The sequence below is a fragment of the Triticum urartu genome, chromosome 3A (assembly GCF_056163025.1).
Source record: "Triticum urartu cultivar PI428250 chromosome 3A, HENAU_Tu73, whole genome shotgun sequence".
In the NCBI taxonomy this organism is placed as follows: Eukaryota; Viridiplantae; Streptophyta; class Magnoliopsida; order Poales; family Poaceae; genus Triticum; species Triticum urartu.
The window spans coordinates 642,136,426-642,164,330 of record NC_141875.1 but is presented as its reverse complement, the minus strand read 5'-3'; the positions used below and the strand labels follow the sequence as shown (position 1 = coordinate 642,164,330).

The following is a 27,905-nucleotide window of genomic DNA, read 5'->3' as shown; positions in this document are numbered from 1 at the left end:
TCATGAAGAACATATATTCCACGAGGTGAGGCCCACGGGATCTCTGCCGCGGCACGCGAGAATGTGAGACCGGCGTTCACATGATCATTCATTCATTCTCCAGTGATCACCACACTGCATGCTCGAGTAGTCGAGTTGTGTAGGTAGTATAAACATGCTGGTGCTCATTCATCATTAACAGCCGCACAGTCCAACAAACAGAAGATGCTTGTGTTGTCACTACTAACAGCCTCACACCCATCAGGAGTGAAAAGATGTTTCGCGTCATATAGATCAGCTGTTGGTCATAACGATCCTTTGGTACAGCAATCTAACCGGTCTCTGTAACACTTTAAACATGATGGAAAATCGTTCAAAAACGGCGGCCCTTTCAGGCGACGAACTCGCAGAAACGCAAGTCAAACATGCATCAAAGCTCGCTGTCGTCGCTCTCCGCGGCGGCGCCAGCAGACGTCTTCCCATTCACGGCGATGAGCTCCGTGTCGAAAACAAGAGTTGCACCGCCTATCATCAGAGTTCAAAACTGCCAGTCAGCATTGCCGGTCAATGAAAGAGCACACGGCGGCATGCCGTGTGTTCGTATCATAGGATTGATGCAGGTAACAAACACGCTGGAATGGCAATATAAAAGTTGACGGTCTAAACAGTACACCAGATATGATTTCATCACAAGGACCATATCAAGCAAACATACAAATGACAAGCCATACCTGGAATCTTTGGTGGGGAGCCTCGCTCGCCGTAACCCATCTTTGCGGGTATTCTTAGGTCTTAGCTTTCGCTTTTCGCCGACACGTAAACCTTGGTCCCAACCTACACACAGATGGAAACAATAATGTGGGTTGGTGCCATCGTCAAAGTTTCTGATAAGAACAATGCAGGCCATTTCTCCACGTTTTTTTGTAACATATTATACATTGTTGTTCGTTCAAGACAGTACAATATGGACCACAGATAGACCAATGATCGTATGCCATTTCTCCAAGACAGTTCACCTTTTATCACCTGGCCGTTCCCAAGAGTAAATTCGAAGGGATCACCTCTGTCGTAGCTAGAATCAAATAATGATCCATCAGTGAGTGTCCCCTGCAAGCATAGTCAAGCTTTCAGCTGAACGACAAGACTGTCGAAACAAATCGCTACAGGAAAAGCATCAAATAGTTCTTTGAGGCAAACATGAGAAACAAACCAGGTAAACAACGCAATAAAAGGCCATAAATTACTAGGGTCACTCTGACATGCTGTTTCTCACTTTATCTGCAAGGCATCTCAACTGTTTCATGTTAAGAGACACCGCGTTAAGTAGCTATCACAACTGATTCATGATAAAGTGCCGTGGAAAATGTGAGTGCGCATCGTACATTTGGACAATGCCATTCATAAAGTCATTGCAAGGAACAGTGTGAATATTACAGTAAGGGAAACTCAGTGGCCCTTGCTTCCGAGACCTGGAATTGCAGGCTTGGTATAATTAGCTACAGTCATTATTTCTTTTGACTAGAGTACTATCAAATATCATGAGTGAATAGGATTGCTGACTTCAGATAAAAGTGTCGGTCAAATACTTACACGATAATGCACTTTAATCTTGTCGCCTTTGTGAGCTTGTAGCCTACATGATTCAGGCTTGTACTGGAAAGAGGACGAGCCAAAGAAAAACAGTGTCATGTGAAGTCAGTCACAGTGATACTGTAACTGGAATGTAATAAGAACGAAAGCATAGTCTGTGTATGATTGCTTTGGAACTTTATAAATCGAATGTTGCACAATTGTAGATTAAGACTTAATGAGTGTCTGAAAGCTAGGCATGTAGATAAAGAAAATCTCACTTTCTAGAAAAAGATACAGAAAATCTCTACCCTCCATAGTAAGGGTGTTCATCAGTGGTTTTTCTAAACCATTCAAACCAGCTAAGTACACCTAAATCTTTTATGCTTCTAATAATGCTATTCAAAGGTATTACTCCCTCTGTTGCAAATGCAGGGCGTATCCTGACTGTCCAAAACCATGAGTTGGACAACAACTAATCGAACAGTACATGGGTTATGTTATATAAGCTTGATACCACTAAATTTTAAAAATATTAGCGTTTAAAAAAATAATCACGTTTTTGAAAAATTGTCCCTTTTCAAATTGAATAAATTTAAAAAATGTTAAACATTTTCCAAAAATGTTCGGTATTTCAAAAATATTTCTATTTTTGAAAGTTGTACATAAATTCTAGAAATGTTTGTGTTTTGAAAAATGTGCAGAAATTTTCATAAAATGTCCATAATTGCAATTTTATTAACATTTTTTTAAAAGTGTTAGAAAATTACTATATTATTCGCTTTTTCATTTTTTTCGGTGTTTTAAGAAATGTTCATTTTTTTATCTCTTCGCATTTTTAGCCACATTTTAAATATTCTTAGTCTTTGCCAATTTGTTTTTCACAAAACTGAAATAATGTCACGGCGTTAAAAAAAAGTTTGAAATTTCAAATAAATGTTCATGTTTTCGTTATATATTTCAATTTTTTTTAAACGTTATAGTACAGCTCTCGGCATGCCGGTCCGCTCGTGTAGCGACCTTTTTTTAGAGAAGGCCGGTTGCTACAATGTGGTCTGCTACATTGTCAATCGCTACAAGCACATGCTCTCGGATCACTTGCTGTGCCACGGGCCTAGTCATGGCGCGCCTTATGAGAAAGGGCAGTCGTTTGACGCAGCGAGCGTCGTATAGGCGCCCCCCTCTAATTTTCTCCGCCCCTCCTGAATTTCATACGGGTGAGGCCCTCCACCCCCTTAATCGAATCAAAACTTGCCAACTCAAAAACAACCTGTAAACATTAGGTAACATTGCGTGGATGTAGCATTTCTTCATCACGGAGTACGTTTCCCGATGTTCACTCGATAGGGTATCCCGGTGTGGTATGTAGGTTAGAGTGAAAACAAGGAGGCAAGTTTACCTAAGTTTGGGCCCTCCGATAAGGTAAAATAAACCCGGTCATGGGTAGCCCTGCCTGGAAAACCCTAGCCGTGCTTGCCTCTCGGGTCGGTCTTGGCTCTGTTTTGCAACTGAAAGTATATTTCGGGCGGGCTTGGGCTTTATTTTTGCACTTTTTGGGTCGGGCTTACACGTAATAGCACTGAGAAACATCATTCAAGCCAGGCTTTGGGGACCTCCTATTTTGCGCCTTTCAGCGCCGCTGAACCCAATTTGTTCCCACTGCAGCGCCATGGTGGACCGGCCAACTAACACTCAACGCCAGTGAAAAAACACTAAAAAAACTGGCCGCAGCACGAATACGAACTCGCTCCGTTGCAATGCCGCACGTTCTTGGCTAACCACCAGAGCCACCTAGGACTACTAACCAGTAGTACCACAAAATACTTAAGAAACAATTGCGGCCACGTTGTTTGTTTCAAAAAAAAAAAAAACTCAAACAATAAAGAGAAGTTCACGAATTTGTTTAAAAAATAAAAGGTTCACGTATTCACAAAAGTTCATGGAAATTGAAAAAGTTCACTCATTTGAGAAAAAAGTTCACGGATTCAAAAGTTCGCTAATTTAAAAAGTTCAGGAAAATTTGGAAAAAAATCACAAAATATAAAATAGTTCAAGAAAATTGAAAAAACTTCACTAATTCAAGAAGTTCACGAATTTGAAAAAGGTTCATGAATTCTGAAAAAGTTCATAAATTCTGAAAAACTTCATGAAACTAAAAAAAGTTCACTGATTTGAGAAAAGTTCATGAATTTGAATAGTTCGCGCATTTGAAGAAAAAAGAAAAGAAATAAAAATAATTTTGAAATAGTTCACCGATTTGGATTAAAAGAAAAAACCAAATGGAGAGAACCAAAATCGGTTCAGAAAAAATAGGAAAAGAGAACGACCGTACCTGCCATGCATTGGACACAACAAGAAATAAAAAAGAATGAAAGTAGGCATAGGCAGTTACCTAACTAGTTGGTTACTGCACGTCGTATTTAACCCAAAGGTCGCGAATTCGAATCTCACATCGTTTTTGAAGCTTAGAAAGGAGTAAATGGGCCGCGGGCCCAATGCAGTGGGTTGTGCGTCGATTGGCTAAATAGCCTATAATTGGCGCCTAAGGCGCGGAATAGGAAATGCGCGGGCTTTCGGGCTTTTGGGCTTCAGGCCTATATTCGGATCGAGCTTGGGCATGAGGAAGTGTGTATTTTTTGGGCTTTGGGTTGGTCTCGGGCTTGGAGTTTGGGTATCAGGCTTTATGAAGCCCGAACCAAAACCCGACTGGTCCGACATATGATCAGGGTTAAGGTAAAACCCTGCTCCTGCTCTGTTTGTAATGTGATTGGGGTGCACAAAGTACATGTATGAAGCAAGGAATTGCAATTTGTCTACCGAGTAGCTCGATCTCGACTTATATAACACATCGAGGCCTCTAGGGTTACACAACCTAGTCGGTTATGTCGGGGAGGGAAGTCCTCCACGGCTCTGGCTTCCTATCTTGGAAGGGTTCCAGAGTTTTCTCACATGGGGCCCGTGGGCCGGATTGATGGCCGAGGACGAAACCGACCTAGGGGGCCTCGGGACAATGTGAGCCTCCTGGGCATAACTGAAGGAAATATGCCCTAGAGGCAATAATAAAGTTATTATTTATTTCCTTATTTCATAATAAATGTTTATTATTCATGCTAGAATTGTATTGACCGGAAACATAATACATGTGTGAATACATAGACAAACAGATTGTCACTAGTATGCCTCTACTTGACTAGCTCGTTGAATCAATGATGGTTATGTTTCCTAACCATAGACATGAGTTGTCATTTGATTAACGGGATCAGATCATTAGAGAATGATGTGATTGACATGACCCATTCTGTTAGCTTAGCACATGATCGTTTAGTTTACTGCTATTGCTTTCTTCATGACTTATACATGTTCCTATGACTATGAGATTATGCAACTCCCGATTACCGGAGGAACACTTTGTGTGCTACCAAGCGTCACAATGTAACCGGGTGATTATAAAGGTGCTCTACAGGTGTCTCCAATGGTACTTGTTGAGTTGGCATAGATTGAGACTAGGATTTGTCGCTCCGATTGTCGGAGAGGTATCTCTGGGCCCTCTCGGTAATGCACATCACTATAAGCCTTGCAAGCAATGAAACTAATGAGTTAGTTGCGAGATGATGCATTACAGAATGAGTAAAGAGACTTGCCGGTAATGAGATTGAGCTAGGTATTGAGATACCGACGGTCGAATCTCGGGCAAGTAACATACCGATGACAAAGGGAACAACGTATATTGTTATGCGGTTTGACTGATAAAGATCTTCGCAGAATAGGTAGGAACCAATATGAGCATCCAGGTTCCGCTATTGGTTATTGACCGAAGACGTGTCTCGGTCATGTCTACATATTTCTCGAACCCATAGGGTTCGCACACTTAAAGTTCTGTGACGATCGGTATTATGAGTTTTTGTGTATTGATGTACCGAAGATAGTTCGGAGTCCCGGATATGATCATGGACATGACGAGAAGTCCCGAAATGGTCGAGACGTAAAGATCGATATATTAGATGACTATGTTCAGACACCGGAAGGGTTCCGGGAGGTTTTTGACATATACCGGAGTACCGAGGGTTACCGGAACCTCCCCGGGAAGCTATTGGGCCTCATGGGCCTTAGTGGAGAAGAGAGAGGGTATCCAGGAGGTGGCGCGCGGCCCCCCTTGCCCCAATCCGAATTGGACAAGGGGAAGGGGTGGCGCGCCCCCTCTCCTTCCTTCTCTCCACCTCCTCCTTCCCCCTTCTCCTTCTTGGAATAGGAAAAGGGGGGGATAAACCTACTTGGAGTAGGATTGCCCCCCCTTGGGCGTGCCTCTCCCTTGGCCGGCCCTCTCCTCCTCCCCCCTTTATATACGGGGGCAGGGGGCACCCAAAGACAACAATTGATCTGTTGATCTCTTAGCCGTGTGCGGTGCCCCCCTCCACCATAATCCACCTCGGTTATATCGTAGCGGTGCTTAGGCGAAGCCCTGCGTCGGTAGCTTCATCAACATCGTCACCACGCTGTCGTGCTGAAAAAACTCTTCCTCCGAGCTCTACTAGATCGTGAGTTCGCGGGACGTCACCGAGCTGAATGTGTGCTGAACGCGGAGGTGCCGTACGTTCGGTGCTGATGATCGGTCGATCGTTAAGACGTACGACTACATCAACCGCGTTGTTATAACGCTTCCGCTTAACGGTCTACGAGGGTACGTGGAAGACACTCTCCCCTCTCGTTACTATGCATCACCATGATCTTGCGTGTGCGTAGGATTTTTTTTGAAATTGCTATGTCCCCCAACAGTGGCATAAGAGCCAGGTTTATGCGTAGATGTTATATGCAGGAGTAGAACACAAGTGAGTTGTGAGTGATACAAGTCATACTGCTTACCAGCATGTCATACTTTGATTCGGCGGTATTGTTGGATGAAGCGGCCCGGACCGACATTACACGTACGCTTACGCGAGACTGGTTCTACCGACGTACTTTGCACACAGGTGGCTGACGGGTGTCAGTTTCTCCAACTTTAGTTGAACCGAGTGTGGCTACGCCTAGTCCTTGAGAAGGTTAAAACATCACTAACTAGACAAACTATCGTTGTGGTTTTGATGCGTAGGTAAGAACGGTTCTTGCTCAGCCTGTAGCAGCCACATAAAACTTGCAACAACAAAGTAGAGGACGTCTAACTTGTTTTTGCAGGGCATGTTGTGATGTGATATGGTCAAGGCATGATGCTATATTTTATTGTATGAGATGATCATGTTTTGTAGCGGAGTTATCGGCAACTGGCAGGAGCCATATGGTTGTCGCTTTATTCTATGCAATGCAATCGCCCTGTAATTACTTTACTTTATCACTAAGCGGTAGCGATAGTTGTAGAAGCAATAGTTGGCGAGACGACAACGATGCTATGATGGAGATCAAGGTGTCACGCCGGTGACGATGGTGATCATGATGGTGCTTTGGAGATGGAGATCAAAGGCACAAGATGATGATGGTCATATCATATCACTTACATTGATTGCATGTGATGTTTTTCCTTTATGCATCTTATTCTACTTTGTTAGACGGTAGCATTATAAGATGACCTCTCACTAAATTTCAAGGTAAAAGTGTTCTCCCTGAGTATGCATCGTTGCCAAAGTTCGTCGTGCCGAGACACCACGTGATGATTGGGTGTGATAAGCTCAACGTTCATCTACAACGGGTGTAAGACAGTTTTACACACGCAGAATACTCGGGTTAAACTTGACGAGCCTAGCATATGCAGATATGGCCTCGGAACACTGAGACCGAAAGGTCGAGCGTGAATCATATAGTAGATATGATCAACATAGTGATGTTCACCAATGAAAACTACTCCATTTCACGTGATGATCGGTTATGGTGTAGTTGATATGGATCACGTGATCACTTAGACGATTAGAGGGATGTCTATCTAAGTGGGAGTTCTTAAGTAATATGATTAATTGAACTTAAATTTATCATGAACTTAGTACCTGATAGTATTTTGCTTGTCTATGTTATTGTAGATAGATAGCCCGTGTTGTTGTTCCATTGAATTTTAATGCGTTCCTTGAGAAAGCAAAGTTGAAAGATGATGGTAGCAATTACACGGACTGGGTACGTAACTTGAGGATTATTCTCATTGCTACATAGAAGAATTACGTCCTGGAAGCGCCGCTAGGTGCCAAACTCGCTGCAGGAGCAACGCCAGATGTTATGAACGTCTGGCAGAGCAAAGCAGATGACTACTCAATAGTTCAGTGTGCCATGCTTTACGGCTTAGAACCGGGACTTCAACGACGTTTTGAATGTCATGGAGCATATGAGATGTTCCAGGAGTCGAAGTTAATATTTCAAGCAAATGTCCGGATTGAGAGATATGAAGTCTCCAATAAGTTCTACAGCTGCAAGATGAAGAAGAATAGTTCTGTCAATGAACATATACTCAGAATGTCTGGGTACCATAACCACTTGAGTCATCTGGGAGTTAATCTTCCAGTTGATAGTGTCATTGACAGAGTTCTTCAATCACTGCCACCAAGCTACAAGAGCTTCGTGATGAACTATAATATGCAAGGGATGGATAAGACGATTCCTGAACTCTTCGCAATGCTAAAGGCTGCGGAGGTAGAAATCAAGAAGGAGCATCAAGTGTTGATGGTCAACAAGACCACCAGTTTCATGAAAAAGGATAAAGGGAAGAAGAAAGGGAACTTCAAGAGGAACGACAAACAAGTTGTTGCTCAAGAGAAGAAACCCAAGTCTGGACCTAAGCCTGAGACTGAGTGCTTCTACCGCAAAGGGACTGGTCACTGGAAGCGGAATTGCCCCAAGTATTTGGCGGATAAGAAGGATGGCAAGGTGAACAAAGGTATATGTGATATACATGTTATTGATGTGTACCTTACTAGAGATCACAGTAGCACCTGGGTATTTGATACTAGTTCTGTTGCTAATATTTGCAACTCGAAACAGGGACTACGGATTAAGCGATAACTGGCTAAGGACGAGGTGACGATGCGCGTGGGAAATGGTTCCAAAGTCGATGTGATCGCCGTCGGCACGCTACCTCTACATCTACCTTCGGGATTAGTTTTAGACCCGAATAATTGTTATTTGGTGCCAGCGTTAAGCATGAACATTATATCTGGATCTTGTTTGATGCGAGACGGATATTCATTTAAATCTTAGAATAATGGTTGTTCTATTTATATGAGTAATATCTTTTATGGTCATGCACCCTTGAAGAGTGGTCTATTTGTGTTGAATCTCGATAGTAGTGATACACATCCTATATACTTAAGAAGTTCACCCCCACTACTTGATTTATCTCAACATGCAGCATAGCCACGTCATCATCCAATCGCATCTAGCCACATCATACCTCATGCAGTCCCACTCAAGACCACTTTTTTAAATTAAGAGAGCTAAGCACAACCTTCCCACGCTGAGAAAAAGAAAACCGATAGCACGTCCACATCAGCTTTTAGTTACTATCAACTGAAAAGGGCGACGGGCCAGCGGCTCTCCAGTGCTACACGGACGTTTTGGACGTTCCAGGTGGCTGCTTTTAGTTTGGTGAACGACCTGGAAGCCCATGGAAAACAAAACGTAGCACGTGTCAGTCTGACGTCTTCCCAATTTCTCCCCACTGAAGCGATTAATTTTCCACAACTCTTTTCGTATTCTACCGCAGTCCACGAATTCTCTTAATTTTCCACAACTCTTTTTGTATTCTACCGCAGTCCATGGATTCTCTTCATCTTCTCCACTGAGCAAAGAGTAACAGATTACAGATGGACTACTTCATTAGTATCCTCCCACTTTATCAGTCAACGACGCTTTTCATCTCCTCCTTATTTCCCACTGTTCTTTGTCTCCTCCGCCCAGTTTCATCCCAAACAAATCAATACTTTCCTCATCAGTTTTGCGAAGCTACCATACGCACCTCACCGTCAGCAGCGATGGTGGTGCCGATGCTGCGGTGCCTCTGCTAGGCCAGAGTTCATGGGGGTCGCCACCAAATACCCGCGTGCTCCTGCCGTGCCGCCCTGTGCCCCGGTGTCAACCAGAGATCCAGGCGAGCCACATCTCCCACCATTGTCATCCCACCAAAAGGTGTGGTCTCTCCTTCCTCTCTATTTCCTCAAATCTGAGCGATCATGATGTAGTTTTAGTTGCAAGATCTGATTTGTACGTGGTAGGAAGCATTTTCTAGAAGGCGGATTTGTTCTGTCTCCACCCGCGTCATTTCGCGCTGCAACCTGCAACTCTGCAAGTACGGTCAGTCTTTCTCATCCACAATCCTCTCTAATTCAGGAATTGCCAGCAATCATGAAACAACAAGCTCTGATTCCCTCTTCATTTTATTTTCTTTATTATTGTTGGAAGGAATGAACAGATGAAACAGCTTTGATTCGAAGCGATGGATCATTGTCATCTCCCTTCGTTTTGTTTTATTTTATGTAAGGTGCTGATTGGAAGGAATAAACAGTAAAACAGGTGAAACGTACTACGTGCAACTACAATCCTGCATCTCTCTGTCTCTCTCTCCCTCATACGTACATACATATTCTCTCTCTCTCTCTCATGCATGCACACGCATGAACCATCTATTTGGGTATTGAATCGACATGATGACTTCACAGTAGAATATAGAACTTTCAGGCAACAACATACCTGAAAATATGTATGTACGTACGCATGTTATTCATCAAGCCTTTGATATCTGGAACATATATTTGAGCTGGCATCTCTTGATGAGACTATTAACTAGGTTGCATGTGTGCTTTAGGTTCTACTATTAGATGGCCATAGTTTTTTTATGTCCATTTTATTTTTTCAGTGCTTAAGACTTGATACACGTGTTTGAATATTTGCATTTAGGTGAAAAAAATGCCTACGTTGAAGTCATTATAGGCCAACCGAGTGTACTAGGATTATTTCAATGCTTCCACAGTGGTGCTAAATCTCATCGTGTTTGTACAAATTAAATTGTATTTTTTTCAACATTTCAAATGTAAATATGGATATTCCATTGGATGCTTTTCCTACATCCTATCTATGTGTTTTTAATATACCCATAAAATCTAAAATGTCCCGCAGCAACGCGCGGGGTATTATCTAGTATTCATAATGTTGAAGCCAAAAGATGTAGAGTTGATAATGATAGTGCAACTTATTTGTGCCACTGCCGTTTGGGTCATATTGGTGTAAAGCGCATGAAGAAACTCCATACTGATGGACTTCTGGAATCACTTGACTATGAATCACTTAGTACTTGCGAACCATGCCTCATGGGCAAGATGACTAAACCGCCGTTCTCCGGAACAATGGAGCGAGCAACGGATTTGTTGGAAATCATACATACTAATGTATGTGGTCCAATGAATATTGAGGCTCGCGGCGGGTATCGTTATTTTCTCACCTTCATAGATGATTTAAGTAGATATGGGTATATCTACTTAATGAAACATAAGTCTGAAACATTTGAAAAGTTCAAAGAATTTCAGAGTGAAGTGGAAAATCATCGTAACAAGAAAATAAAGTTTCTATGATCTAATCGTGGAGGAGAATATTTGAGTTACGAGTTTGGTCTACATTTGAAAACAATGTGGAATAGTTTGGCAACTCACGCCACCCGGAACACCACAGCGTAATGGTGTGTTCGAGCGTCGTAATCGTACTTTATTAGATATGGTGCAATCTATGATGTCTCTTACTGATTTACCGCTATCGTTTTGGGATTATGCTTTAGAGACAGCTGCATTCATGTTAAATAGGGCACCATAGAAATCCGTTGAGACGACGCCTTATGAACTGTGGTTTGGCAAGAAACCAAAGTTGTCGTTTCTTAAAGTTTGGGGCTGCGATGCTATGTGAAAAATCTTCAACCTGATAAGCTCGAACCCAAATCGGAGAAATGTGTCTTCATAGGATACCCAAAGAAAACTGTTGGGTACACCTTCTATCACAGGTCCGAAGGCAAGACATTCGTTGCTAAGAATGGATCCTTTCTAGAGAAGGAGTTTCTCTCTAAAGAAGTGAGTGGGAGGAAAGTAGAACTTGATGAGGTAACTGTACCTGCTCCCTTATTGGAAAGTAGTTCATCACAGAAACCGGTTCCTATGACACCTACACCAATTAGTGAGGAAGCTAATAATGTTGATCATGAAACTTCAGATCAAGTTACTACCGAACCTCGTAGGTCAACCAGAGTAAGATCCGCACCAGTGTGGTACGGTAATCCTGTTCTAGAGGTCATGTTACTTGACCATGACAAGCCTACGAACCATGAGGAAGCGATGATGAGCCCAGATTCCGAAAAATGTCTTGAAACCATGAAATCTGAGATGGGATCCATGTATGAGAACAAAGTGTGGACTTTGGTTGACTTGCCCGATGATCGGCAAGCCATCGAGAATAAATGGATCTTCACGAAGAATACTGACGTTGACGGTAACATTACTGTCTACAAAGCTTGACTTGTTGCGAAAGGTTTTCGACAAGTTCAAGGAGTTGACTACGATGAGACCTTCTCACCCGTAGCTATGCTTAAGTCCGTCCGAATCATGTTAGCAATTGCCGCATTTTATGATTATGAAATTTGGCAAATGGATGTCAAGACTGCATTCCTGAATGGATTTCTGGAAGAAGAGTTGTATATGATGCAACCTGAAGGTTTTATCGATCCAAAGGGTACTAACAAAGTGTGCAAACTCCAGCGATCCATTTATGGACTGGTGCAAACCTCTCGGAGTTGGAATAAACATTTTGATAGTGTGATCAAAGCATATGGTTCTATACATACTTTTGGAGAAGTCTGTATTTACAAGAAAGTGAGTGGGAGCTCTGTAGCATTTCTAATATTATATGTGGATGACATATTATTGATTGGAAATGATATAGAATTTCTGGATAGCATAAAAGGATACTTGAATAAGAGTTTTTCAATGAAAGACCTCGGTGAAGCTGCTTATATATTGGGCATCAAGATCTATAGAGATAGATCAAGACGCTTAATTGGACTTTCACAAAGCACATACCTTGATAAAGTTTTGAAGAAGTTCAAAATGGATCAAGCTAAGAAAGGGTTCTTGCCTGTGTTACAAGGTGTGAAGTTGAGTAAGACTCAATGCCCGACCACTGCAGAAGATAGAGAGAAAATGAAAAGCGTTCCCTATGCTTCAGCCATAGGCTCTATCATGTATGCAATGCTGTGTACCAGACCTGATGTGTGCCTTGCTATTAGTTTAGCAGGGAGGTACCAAAGTAATCTAGGAGTTGATCACTGGACAACGGTCAAGAACATTTTGAAATACCTGAAAAGGACTAAGGATATGTTTCTCGTTTATGGAGGTGACAAAGAGCTTGTCATAAATGGTTACGTCGATGCAAGCTTTGACACTGATCCAGATGATTCTAAATCGCAAACCGGATACGTGTTTATATTGAACGGTGGAGCTGTCAGTTGGAGCAGTTCTAAACAAAGCGTTGTGGCGGAATCTACATGTGAAGCGGAGTACATAGCTGCTTTGGAAGTAGCAAATGAAGGAGTCTGGATGAAGGAGTTCATATCCGATCTAGGTGTTATACCTAGTGCATTGGGTCCAATGAAAATCTTTTGTGACAATACTAGTGCAATTGCCTTGGCAAAGGAATCCAGATTTCACAAGAGAACCAAACATATCAAGAGACGCTTCAATTCCGTCCGCGATCAAGTCCAGGTGGGAGACATAGAGATTTGCAACATACATACGGATTTGAATGTTGGAGACCCATTGACTAAGCCTCTCTCACGAGCAAAACATGATCAGCACCAAGACTCCATGGGTGTTAGAATCATTACTGTGTAATCTAGATTATTGACTCTAGTGCAAGTGGGAGACTGAAGGAAATATGCCCTAGAGGCAATAATAAAGTTATTATTTATTTCCTTAATTCATGATAAATGTTTATTATTAATGCTAGAATTGTATTGACCGGAAACATAATACATGTGTGAATACATAGACAAACAGATTGTCACTAGTATGCCTCTACTTGACTAGCTCGTTGAATCAATGATGGTTATGTTTCCTAACCATAGACATGAGCTTTCATTTGATTAACGGGATCACATCATTAGAGAATGATGTGATTGACATGACCCATTCCGCTAGCTTAGCACATGATCGTTTAGTTTACTTCTATTGCTTTCTTCATGACTTATACATGTTCCTATGACTATGAGATTATGCAACTCCCGATTACCGGAGGAACACTTTGTGTGCTACCAAACGTCACAACGTAATTGGGTGATTATAAAGGTGCTCTATAGGTTTCTCCAATGGTACTTGTTGAGTTGGCATAGATCGAGACTAGGATTTGTCACTCCGATTGTCGGAGAGGTATCTCTGGGCCCTCTCGGTAATGCACATCACTATAAGCCTTGCAAGCAATGCAACTAATGAGTTAGTTGCGGGATGATGCATTACAGAACGAGTAAAGAGACTTGCCGGTAACGAGATTGAGCTAGGTATTGAGATACCGACGATCGAATCTCGGGCAAGTAACATACTGATGACAAAGGGAACAACGTATATTGTTATGTGGTTTGAGTGATAAAGATCTTCGTAGAATATGTAGGAACCAATATGAGCATCCAGGTTCCGCTATTGGTTATTGACCGGAGACGTGTCTCGGTCATGTCTACATAGTTCTCGAACCCATAGCGTCCTCACGCTTAAAGTTCTGTGACGATCGGTATTATGAGTTTTTGTGTATTGATGTACCGAAGGTAGTTCAGAGTCCCGTATATGATCACGGACATGAAGAGGAGTCTCGAAATGGTCGAGGCGTAAAGATCAATATATTGGATGACTATGTTCGGACACTAGAAGGGTTCCGGGAGGTTTCAGACATATACCAGAGTACCGGGGGTTGCCGGAACCTCCCCGGGAAGCTATTGGGCCTTATGGGCCTTAGTGGAGAAGAGAGAGGGCAGCCAGGAGGTGGCGCGCGGCCCCCTGATGTCTACTACACAACCTTCTTCTTGTAGACGTTGTTGGGCCTCCAAGTGCAGATGTTTGTAGGACAGTAGCAAATTTCCCTCAAGTGGATGACCCAAGGTTTATCAATCCGTAGGAGGCGTAGGATGAAGATGGTCTCTCTCAAGCAAACCTGCAACCAAATAACAAAGAGTCTCTTGTGTCCCCAACACACCCAATACAATGGTAAATTGTATAGGTGCACTAGTTCGGCGAAGAGATGGTGATACAAGTGGTATATGGATAGTAGATAAAGGTTTTTGTAATATGAAAATATAAAAACAGCAAGGTAACTAATGATAAAAGTGAGCGTAAACGGTATTGCAATGATAGGAAACAAGGCCTAGGATTCATACTTTCGCTAGTGTAAATTCCCTCGACAATACTAACATAATTGGATCTCATAACTATCCCTCAACATGAAACGAAGAGTCACTCCAAAGTCACTAATAGCGGAGAACGAACGAAGAGATTATGCTAGGGTACGAAACCACCTCAAAGTTATTCTTTCCAATCAATCCGTTGGGCTATTCATATAAGTGTCACAAACATCCCTAGAGTTCGTACTAGAATAACACCTTAAGACACAAATCAACCAAAACCCTAATGTCACCTAAATACTCCAATGTCACCTCAAGTATCCGTGGGTATGATTATACGATATGCATCACACAATCTCAGATTCATCTATTCAACCAACACATAGGACCTCAAAGAGTGCCCCAAAGTTCCTACCGGAGAATCACGACGAAAACGTGTGCCAACCCCTATGCATAGGTTCATGGGCGGAACCCGCAAGTTGATCACCAAAACATACATCAAGTGAATCACGTGGTATCCCATTGTCACCACAGATATGCACGGCAAGACATACATCAAGTGTTCTCAAATCTTTAAAGACTCAATCCGATAAGATAACTTCAAAGGGGAAACTCAATTCATTACAAGAGAGAAGAGGGGGAGGAGAAACATAAGATCCAACTATAATAGCAAAGCTCGCGATACATCAAGATCGTATCACCTCAAGAACACGAGAGAGAGATCAAACACATAGCTACTGGTACATACCCTCAGCCCCGAGGGAGAGCTACTCCCTCCTCATCATGGAGAGCACCGGGATGATGAAGATGGCCACCGAAGAGGGATTGCCCCCTCCGGCAGGGTGCCGGAATGGGTCTAGATTGGCTTTCGGTGGCTACGGAGGCTTCTGGCGGCGGAACTCCTGATCTAATCTCCGTTCTGGAAGTTTTAGGATACGTGGGTATATATGGGTGAAAGGAGTATGTCGGTGGACCGAAGGGGTGGCCACGAGGCAGGGGGGCGCGCCCCTACCCTCGTGAGCTCCTCCTTCATCTTCTTACGTAGGGTCCAAGTCTATCTGATAGGTTTCCTTTCCAAAAATAACTTCTCCAGTTGATTTCGTTCCGTTTCGACTCCGTTTGATATTCCTTTTATTCGAAACACTGGAATAGGCATAAAACAACAACTCTGGGCTGGGCCTCCGGTTAATAGGTTAGTCCCAAAAATAATATAAAATTGGAAAATAAAGCCCAATATTGCCCAAAACAGTAGATAATATAGCATGGAGCAATCAAAAATTGTAGATACGTTGGAGACGTATCAAGCATCCCCAAGCTTAATTCCTGCTCGTCCTCGAGTAGGTAAATGATAAAAATATTTTTTTTGATGTGGAATGCTAGTTGGCATAATTTCAATGTAATTCTTCTTAGTTGTGGTATGAATATTCATATCCGAAAGATTCAAGACAAAAGTTCATATTGACATAAAAATGATAATACTTCAAGCATACTAACTAAGCAATTATGTCTTCTCAAAATAACATGGCCAAAGGAGGTTCATCCCTACAAAATCATATAGTTTAGTCATGTTTCATTTTCGTCACACAAGAATGCTCTCATCATGCACAACCCCGATGACAAGCCAAGCAATTGTTTCATACTTTAGTAATCTCAAACTCATAAACTTTCACGCAATACATGAGCGCGAGCCATGGATATAGCACTATGGGTGGAATAGAATAATGAGGGGGTTATGTGGAGAAGACAGAAAGGAGAAAGTCTCACATCAACGAGGCTAATCAATGGGCTATGGAGATGCCCACCGATTGATGTTAATGCAAGGAGTAGGGATTGCCATGCAACGGATGCACTAGAGCTATAAATGTATGAAAGCTCAACAAAAGAAACAAGTGGGTGTGCATCCAACTTGCTTGCTCACAAGACCTAGGGCACTTGAGGAGGCCCATTGTTGGAATATACAAGCCAAGTTCTATAATGAAAAATTCCCACTAGTATATGAAAATGATAACATGAGAGACTCTCTCCTATGAAGATCATGGTGCTACTTTGAAGCACAAGTGTGGTAAAATGATAGTAGCATTGTCCCTTCTTTCTTTTTCTCTCATTTTTTGGGCCTTCTATTTTTTATGGCCTTTCTCTTTTTTTTGGGCCTTCTATTTTTTATGGCCTTTCTTTTTTTGGGGCCTTCTCTTTTCTATGGCCTTTCTCTTCCTTTTTTATTATTTTTTTATTCCTCACTTGGGACAATGCTCTAATAATGATGATCATCACACTTCTATTTATTTACAACTCAATGATTACAACTCGATACTAGAACAAGATATGACTCTATATGAATGCCTCCGGCGGTGTACCGGGATTGCGATGAATCAAGTGTGACATGTATGAAAAATTATGAACGGTGGCTTTGCCACAAATACGATGTCAACTACATGATCATGCAAATCAATATGACAATGATGAATGTGTCATGATGAACGGAATGATGGAAAGTTGCATGGTAATATATCTCGGAATGGCTATGGAAATGCCATAATAGGTAGGTATGGTGGCTGTTTTGAGGAAGATATAAGGAGGTTTATGTGTGACAGAGCATATCATATCACGGGGTTTGGATGCACCGGCGAAGTTTGCACCAACTCTCAATGTGAGAAAGGGCAATGCACGGTACCGAAGAGGCTAGCAAGGATGGAAGGGTGAGAGTGCGTATAATCCATGGACTCAACATTAGTCATAAAGAACTCACATACTTATTGCAAAAATCTACAAGTCATCAAAAACCTCGGCACTACATGCATGCTCCCAGGGGGATAGATTGGTAGGAAAAGACCATCGCTCATCCCCGACCGCCACTCATAAGGAAGACAATCAAATAACACCTCATGTTTCAAATTTGTTACACAACGTTTACCATACGTGCATGCTACGGGACTTGCAAACTTCAACACAAGCATTTCTCAATTTCACAACTACTCAACTATCACGACTTTGATATTATTACCTCCATATCTCAAAACAATCATCAAGCACCAAACTTTTCTTAGTATTCAACACACTCATAAGAGAATTTTATTATTAATCTTATATACCTAGCATATTAGGATTTTAAGCAAATTACCATGCTATTTAAGACTCTCAAAATAATATAAGTGAAGTATGAGAGTTCATCTATTTCTTCAAAATAAAACTACCGCCATGCTCTAAAAGGTATAAGTGAAGCACTAGAGCAAATGACAAACTACTCCGAAAGATATAAGTGAAGATCAATGAGTAGTCGAATAATTATGCAACTATGTGAAGACTCTCTAACATTTAATAATTTCAGATCTTAGTATTTTATTCAAACAGCAAGCAAAACAAAATAAATGACATCTAAGAATGGCAAACATCATGTGAAGAAGCAACAACTTAGGATCAACTGATACTAACCGATAGTTGTTGAAGAAGAAAGGTGGGATGCCAACTGGGCATCCCCAAGCTTAGACGCTTGAGAATTCTTGAAATATTATCTTGGGGTGCCTTGGGCATCCCAAGCTTGATCTTTTGTGTCTCCTTAATTCCTCTCATATCACGGTCTCCCTAAATCTCAAAAGCTTCATCCACACAAAACTCAACAAAGACTCGTGAGATAAGTTACTATAAACCATTGCAAAAACCTTATCATACTCTACTGTAGAAAATCACTAAAATTATTATTCAATATTTCATACTAAATGCCTCTGCATATTTAATAGTCCTATCCTCAAATAGAATCATTAAAGAAGCAAACATATGCAAACAATGCAAATATAACAGCAATCTGCCTAAACAGGACAGTCTGTAAAGAATGCTACAACATCCATACTTCCCTAGCTCCAAAAATTATGAAAGGAAATTCCCACTGTAGTAAATTTATCAGAGCTTAATATTCAAAAGGTTTCAACATTTTATCACATTCTGACTTTTCTAGGGAATTATTGCAACAGCGGTAAACTTCTGTTTTCAAACAGCAACATGTATACTTGTAACATAGGCATAGTAAAGGCTATCAATGCCACTTTTATTGAAATAAAAGGTGCAAAACATTGTTCTAAATAACATAAAGCAAATCCTAACAAAATAAATAGACGCTCCAAGCAAAACACATATCATGTGGAAAATAAAAATATAGCTCCAAGTAAAGTTACCGATGAACGAAGACGAAAGAGGGGATGCCTTCCGGGGCATCCCCAAGCTTAGGCTCTTGGATATCCTTGAATATTACCTTGGGGTGACTTGGGCATCCCCAAGCTTAGGCTCTTTCCACTCCTTATTCCATAGTCCATCGAATCCTTACCCAAAACTTGAAAACTTCACAACACAAAACTTAAAGTAGAAAACTCGTGAGCTCCGTTAGTATAAGAAAATAAAAGACCACTTCAAGGTACTGTAATGAAATCATTCTTTATTTATATTGGTGTTAAACCTACTTTATTTCAACTTATCTATGGTTTATAAACTATTTTACTAGCCATAGATTCATCAAAATAAGCAAACAACACACGAAAAACAGAATCTGTCAAAAATAGAACAGTCTGTAGTAATCTGGATCAAACGTATACTTCTGGAACTCATAAAATTCTCAAATAAATTGCTGGACCTGAGGAATTTATCTATTAATCATTTGCAAAAAGAATTAACTAAATAGCACTCTCCAAATAAGAATGGAAGTAGTTCTCGTGAGCGCTAAAGTTTCTGTGTTTTTACAGCATGATCAACAAGACTTTCCCCAAGTCTTCCCAACGGTTCTACTTGGACCAAATGCTAATTAAACACAAAAAATCAATCATAACAGAGATTGATAAATTATTTATTACTAAACAGGAGCAAAAAACAAGGAACAAAAATAAAGTTGGGTTGCCTCCCAACAAGCGCTATCGTTTAACGCCCCTAACTAGACATGATGATTTCAACGATGCTCACATAAAAGATAAGAATTGAAACATAAAGAGAGCGTCATGAAGAATATGACTAGCATATTTAAGTCTAACATACTTCCTATGCATAGGGATTTTGCGAGCAAACAACTTGTGGGAACAAGAATCAACTTGCATAGAAAGGTAAAACAAGCATAACTTCAAAATTTTAAGCACATAGAGAGGAAACTTGATATTATTGCAATTCCTACAAGCATATGTTCCTCCCTCATAATAATTTTCAGTAGAATCATGAATGGATTCAACAATATAACCAGCACCTAAAGCATTCTTTTCATGATCTACAAGCATAGAAATTTTATTACTCTCCACATAAGCAAGATTCTTCTCATTCGGGACAGTGGGAGTATCATAAGAGACTTGGATACTATAAATTGTTTCCACATTAAAAGAGTAATGTTCAGAAAAGGGGTAACCATAATCATGAAAAGTTTTATAAATATAATCCTCACTACTTTTTATAGCATATGTATCATCACAATAATTATCATAAGTAGGAGGCATGTTATTATTATTATAAATTTGCATATCAAAACTTGAGAGGCTAAAAATATCATCATTATTAAACATATCATCCCCAAGATTGGGACAAACATTAATTGCAGCAAATATATTCTCAAATATGTCATCCTCATCAAACATAGCTTCCCCAAGCTTGGGCCTTTTCGTATCATAAGCATAATCACTCTCATCATTAATAGTATGGATAGCACCAATGGTATAGCAATTATAATATTATTCCAAGCAAGTGCCAAAAATATTTTCAAGATCATAAGGAGTATCATTATCTTCCCAATCATAATCATCACAACAAGCAATAGGCATAACGAGATCATCATCAAGTGTATCATCTTCATTTTCATGAGGCACAACAATAATAGGAGCAAATTTATTTGGGAGAGATACCTTTTTACCTCTCTTCCTTTTTCTTTTCTTCTTCTTCACCACATCATGTGTGGGTTCAATCCTCTTTTTGGAGCTCCTTATTAATGAGATTGGTTGAATAGAAGGCTCCTCCTCGTTACCTGATTCATCATAAGAAATAATAGGAGGATATTGGGAAGTCTCTCCCCCTTCATTAGTATTCTCTTCATCTTCTATTTGTTTTCTTTTCTTTATGTAATTGGCAATATAAGGATTTTCAATGCAATTCACCGCACAATACATATAAATTTCTTGTAGATCAATATCGAGGAATTTCTCAAGGTTATATTCTGGAATATGCCTAGTTTGACGTTTCATTTCTTCATAACCCAAAAGCAAACTAAGTTCATTATAATGTGCAAGGTAAATCAAGTCATCACAATTTTTGGACACGATTCGATCATGAAACAATTTGCATTTGATATTTAAATGACCATGTTCATTGCAAAGTTCACAAGTACGGTAAAGATATTTTAAATTTTCAGCACTCACATTTAGCCTTTCTTGCAACCATTTAGTTTCTAAGTACTTATGGCTCTTGCAATATCTATCTTCCCTATTTGATGTGTACTTACAAACCCAATGCACTCCACAAAAATTGACATGTTTAAAGGAGGCATTTTCATCATAACTAGTGCAATCATCATTAGTACTATGGATATTCAAGGAGTTCATACTAACAACATTGCAATCATGCTCATCATTCAAAGATTTAGTGCCAAACATTTTAGAGATCTCTTCTTCTAGCACTTGAGCACAATTATCCTTTCCATCATACTCACGAAAGATATTAAAAAGATGAAGCGTATGAGACAAACTCAATTCCATTTTCTATAGTTTTCTTTTATAAACTAAACTAGTGATAAAACAAGAAACTAAAAGACTCGATTGCAAGATCTAAAGATATACCTTCAAGCGCTAACCTCCCCGGCAACGGCGCCAGAAAAGAGCTTGATGTCTACTACACAACCTTCTTCTTGTAGACGTTGTTGGGCCTCCAAGTGCAGAGGTTTGTAGGACAGTAGCAAATTTCCCTCAAGTGGATGACCTAAGGTTTATCAATCCATAGGAGGCGTAGGATGAAGATGGTCTCTCTCAAGCAACCCTGCAACCAAATAACAAAGAGTCTCTTGTGTCCCCAACACATCCAATACAATGGTAAATTGTATAGGTGCACTAGTTCGGCGAAGAGATGGTGATACAAGTGGTATATGGATAGTAGATAAAGGTTTTTGAAATCTGAAAAATATAAAAACAACAAGGTAACTAATGATAAAAGTGAGCGTAAACGGTATTGCAATGATAGGAAACAAGGCCTAGGATTCATACTTTCGCTAGTGTAAGTTCCCTCGACAATACTAACATAATTGGATCTCATAACTATCCCTCAACATGAAACGAAGAGTCACTCCAAAGTCACTAATAGCGGAGAACGAACGAAGAGATTATGCTAGGGTACGAAACCACCTCAAAGTTATTCTTTCCAATCAATCCGTTGGGCTATTCATATAAGTGTCACAAACAGCCCTAGAGTTCGTACTAGAATAACACCTTAAGACACAAATCAACCAAAACCCTAATGTCACCTAGATACTCCAATGTCACCTCAAGTATCCGTGGGTATGATTATACGATATGCATCACACAATCTCAGATTCATCTATTCAACCAACACAACGGACCTCAAAGAGTGCCCCAAAGTTTCTACCGGAGAATCACGACGAAAACGTGTGCCAACCCCTATGCATAGGTTCCCAATGTCACGAAACCCGCAAGTTGATCACCTTAACATACACCAAGTGGCACGTGGTATCCCATTGTCACCACAGATATCCACGGCAAGACATACACCAAGTGTTCTCAAATCTTTAAAGACTCAATCTGATAAGATTACTTCAAAGGGGAAACTCAATTCATTACAAGAGAGAAGAGGGGGAGGAGAAACATAAGATCCAACTATAATAGCAAAGCTCGTGATACATCAAGATCGTATCACCTCAAGAACACGAGAGAGAGATCAAACACATAGCTACTGGTACATACCCTCAGCCCCGAGGGAGAACTACTCCCTCCTCGTCATGGAGAGCACCGAGATGATGAAGATGGCCACCGGAGAGGGATTGCCCCCTCCGGCAGGGTGCCGGAACGGGTCTAGATTGGCTTTCGGTGGCTACGGAGGCTTCTGGCGGCGGAACTCCCGATCTAATCTCCGTTCTGGAAGTTTTAGGATACGTGGGTATATATGGGTGAAAGGAGTACGTCGGTGGACCGAAGGGGTGGCCACGAGGCAGGGGGGTGCGCCCCCTACCCTCGTGAGGTCCTCCTTCATCTTCTGACATAGGGTCCAAGTCTATCCGGTAGGTTTCCTTCCAAAAATAACTTCTCCAGTTGATTTCGTTCCGTTTCGACTCCGTTTGATATTCCTTTTCTTCGAAACACTGAAATAGGTATAAAACAACAAATCTGGGTTGGGCCTCCGGTTAATAGGTTAGTCCCAAAAATAATATAAAAGTGGAAAATAAAATCCAATATTGCCCAAAACAGTAGATAATATAGCATGGAGCAATCAAAAATTATAGATACGTTGGAGACGTATCACCCCCCTTGCCCCAATCCGAATTGGACAAGGGGAAGGGGCGGTGGCCCCCCTCTCCTTCCTTCTCTCCACCTCCTCCTCCCCCCTTCTCCTTCTTGGAATAGGAAAAGGGGGGGGGGACAAACCTACTTGGAGTAGGATTGCCCCCCCTTGGGTATTCCTCTCCCTTGGCCGGCCCTCTCCTCCACCCCCCTTTTATATACAGGGGCAGGGGGCACCCTAAAGACAACAATTGATCTATTGATCTCTTAGCCATGTGCGGTGCCCCCCTCCACCATAATCCACCTCGGTTATATCGTAGCGGTGCTTAGGCGAAGCCCTACGTCGGTAGCTTCATCAACATCGTCACCACGTCGTCGTGCTGACGAAACTCTTCCTCGAGCTCTACTGGATCGTGAGTTCGCGGGACGTCACTGAGCTGAATGTGTGCTGAACGCGGAGGTGCCATACGTTCGATGCTGAGGATCGGTCGATCGTGAAGACGTACGACTACATCAACCGCGTTGTTATAACGCTTCCGCTTAACGGTCTACGAGGGTACGTGGACGACACTCTCCCCTCTCATTGCTCTGCATCACCATGGTCTTGCGTGTGTGTAGATTTTTTTTTTAAAATTACTACATTCCCCAACAATAACACCATCACGTGATATCCACAGAAGAATTCGAGATCCATCCGAATCCAAAAGGCACACAAGCCAATAACAAAACACTGCAGACAGTCATAGATGATATGGATGATGAGTGACATTTGCAAACTTATTGGCCGATGCTAGAGCCGAATCGAGCAACAAATTGAGCAAGAGGACATAAGAAAAAGAACAGATCTTCACACAACGCAGCATGCCAATAGAACTAGTGGAAGTTCAGTTATGGTGGGTTGTTGCTAGTCAGCAGGATGGCGACAACGGAGACAATGGTGACCCCGAGGAAGAGGAGCCACTACTTCTTTGTTGCAATGGATCTTCCCTTGGTCAGCAACTGAGGTAAAATGTCTCCCTTCACCGGAAAAAATGACTCGTTTAGCTGGCGATCGATCGCCCACGAGCTTCCTCCAGCGACCCTTTTGTTTATTTGCCTGGGGAGGCTGCCTGCAGCGAACGTTTCACCCGGCCCTCCAGCGATTCGTTTGCTTTGCAGGACCCCGAGTTGACCGATAGGCCCAGTTAACTTTTGTTTTTTTTTTTGCAAAAAATGCCATCAAACAATAAAAAGACCCTAATTGCAATGATCTGAATTGTGAAAAATAGCACGCTAATCTATAAAACCGCCCATTTCTCTAATGTATAAATTTACAACGACCATGAGCAAAACCAAAATAGATCGTGTGATCTATATTTTTTTCTTAAAACCTGCCATCCTCTAGATGAAAAATGCCATGATCGAAAAAAGGAAAAAAAATGCCATGCCAGCCTCTTAATATAAAAAATGTCACCCTCTTAAAAAAATGCGATGTTAGTGACTGTTAAAGTGCCATGCTCTTAATAATAAAACAACCATGTTATTGTTAATACAAATGCCATGCACTCAATAATAAAACTTTCATCCTGTTAGTAATAAGACTGCCATCCTTTAGCAATAAAATTCCATGTTAATAATAATAATAATAATAATAATAATAATAATAATAATAATGCAATCCTCTTAATATTAAAAATCCATGTTAATAATAATAATAATATGCCATGCTCTTAATAATAAAATGGTCATCCGCTTAATAATAAAAATGCCATATTATTAATTATTGTTGGGAAGGTTTAATATTTTTTTGCCATGCTACCTACAATAAAAAAATGCACATGGCAAATTTGAAAAAAATTCCTCTCTAAAAATTTAGGGATTTTTTCTTTCAAAAGATGGAAAAGAAATTCATTTTAAAAAATCAAAATAAAAAAGAATTAAAAAGATTTAACTTTCAAATATAGAAAAATGTTTAAGCATATGTGGTCACAAAAATCACTTCAGTCGAAGTGGCAAAGTGTGTCGGCCCTCCCGTAGGATGTCCTGGGTTTGAGAACCCCATCCACCCCGTTCACACCACTTGTCATTTTTTAAGAGAAAAAAAGATGCGACGTTCGCCAATTCGATGTCTATAGTGAACGAGTCTGAATCGTTGACATGGCACAAGCGTTGCGCCGTGATTTGCGCTAGGAAAATGGACGGCAACTAGCGCGTTCGCTCGGATAACGTCCCCAATGAGGGTTCGCTGGATATCATTTCTCGAGAAAAATAAGGGTCGAGGTACGGTTTTTCTGTTTGTATATGGTTTGGTCTGGACTAAGCAAGTTCTGTAGTGTAATATGTAAAAAGCATATGAAAATATTAGAATTCTGAACTAAATATAATAAATAAAGGGGCGTGCTACGCGTCCGCCGGCTGATCTTTTTAAAAGACCAACCGGGTCGCGAGGGTCGTGAGCCGTCAGATTTGCTGCATCAAGCGGCCGAGCGTGTCTCACCATTGCAACACATGTCTTATTGCAGATTTTTTTGCAATAGCTGTTTTGTTGTATTTTTTGCAACTAAATTTTTGTTGCAATTTTTTTTTGCAACCGAGGTTTTGTTGAGGAAAAATTCCGTAAGAGAAGTTTTGTTGCAAAACGTAGACCCGTTGTAGACCATTGCAACACTACATATGTTTTAGAAACATAGCTCCTGTTGCAAAAACACGTTCGACAAAGAATGGTATGCGGGCTCTCACTGGGACACATGTAACGCAAGGGAGGTGGCGGATGCGGCCGCTGCGATCCGCCGGGTGATGGTAAGAGTTTTCCATAAATAAAGAATGTCGAGTGTTTTTTTTTGCTAATTGAATAAATACTTCCTCAAGAACTAAAACTTACCCAGATTCTCTAACTGAGTAACAATTATGAATTAATAAAGTAAGCAATGTGGTGAAGTATTGTGCCAAAGGGGCTTACTCATAACATCACAGGGATACCACATCTATCAAGGATGGCCAACTAAGGGCCTGTTCGGTTCTCGTCTGGCTTCCAGATTCCAGAGAATCGTGAGAGAAGCCAGCCGAACAGTTCAGCTCCCGGAATCCAGCTTCTGGAGAACGAGCAGACCTGCGTGCAAATTTGTGGAGCAGCTATCGCCCAGCTTCGCGAAAACGGGAAGCGGGAGTTGCTCCAAATTACGTGTACCTGCCATCCTGAAGTGCTACAGCCCACCCAGCGAATCGTTTTCCTATCGCTAACGCCCTGCATGGACCGTTTTCTCCCAGCGAATCATTTTCCTATCGCTACAACCCACCAAGTCAACCGAACGCTTGTCCAGCTCCCGCAAGAAGCCAGCTCGCCCAGCTCCCGCGAGAAGCTGGCTTGTTTGGGAAGCTGGAGAGCTTCCGAACGGGCCCTAAGTCCATGGAGTGAATTCCCTGGAGTGAATCGCGGACACTGTAAACATGTTCCAATTGGTTGGAGATCACTACGTTGCAAACAGACTTGAGGTGGTCTTGTGAGAGACAAATTTGACAAATTTGACCAATGGACGAAATCAAATCACAGAATGAACTGCCCGTGAAACTATTTCACGCGGCTGACCTTTTCATGTCACACCCGACACGAAGGCGCCACACTACACTGTGCAACGCCTCACAGATAGGCGCTACACGCCTGGCAGTGTTGCACCTGTGTGATTCGAAAATTACTAAGTCAGTGTGCAGCGCCTGAGAGTTAGGCGCCACACTATACAGTGTAGCGCCTAGTTTCTAGGCGTTGCACTAGTGGTTGCTTCATTTTGTAGTGCAACCACTAGTGCAGCGCCTGAGAGCTAGGCGCCACACTATACAGTGTAGCGTCTAGCTCTTAGGCTCTGCACAATGACTTAGCAATTTTAGGCAGTCTGGGGTGCAACGCTGGCCAGGCGTGTAGCGCCTACCTGTGAGGCGTTGCACAGTGTAGTGTGGCGCCTTCGTGTCGGGTGTCACACAAAAATGTCAGCCGCGTGAAATAGTTTCATGGATAGTTCATTCTGTGATTTGATTTCGTCCATAGGTCAAATTTATCAAATTTGCCCTTGTGAGAGGTATTCCTCTATTGCGTATGATCTCATGGTGACAAGTTCCCGTGTATGCTCAAGAGTACCCGGCACAAGGTCATAGGTGCGACATCGAAACAAGCAGAAGCCATGGTTACCGAGGGAAACAAATTTTCCACAGCTAACGACCACCTCCCCTGCCTCATTCACCATCGGGAACTCAGTAATTGACAAGGATGGGGGCCCTGTTGTGATGCTTGGGCTTGGTGAGGCGGGGGCGCACACTGTGATGTTGTAAGCGACAATCTTTTTGGCAGCAGTTGAAAAGCCAAGGAAGAGGGGGCCATCAGGGACTGCGCCTCCGGTGAATGGTAGATCCTTGTCATCCAGTTTCGACCATTGCTCTGTTTCCAAGTTAAACATGTGCGTGCCCTTTTGCTCATCCGTCAACACCAGAATGCAGGAGCTCACGGCTACGAAGGACCTGACCCTGACCACCGGCGGGAAGATGTAGTGCCTTAGGAAGAGCTCCCAGGGGAAGCAGGGCGGCCGGTGTCGTGGATCTAAGACTGACAT

The 27,905-nt window shown here is 41.7% G+C and overlaps 1 protein-coding gene across 1 annotated transcript; it reads right to left on the bottom strand.

Moving 5' to 3' along the window:
* Positions 1 to 330: 330 nt before the first annotated feature.
* LOC125547129 (uncharacterized) lies at positions 331 to 27,905 on the bottom strand. Its single transcript, XM_087515842.1, is given in 6 exon segments — positions 331 to 504; positions 711 to 774; positions 776 to 813; positions 996 to 1,086; positions 1,570 to 1,632; positions 27,540 to 27,905. Coding segments are annotated over 6 exon segments (717 nt in total). The 3' UTR covers positions 331 to 409.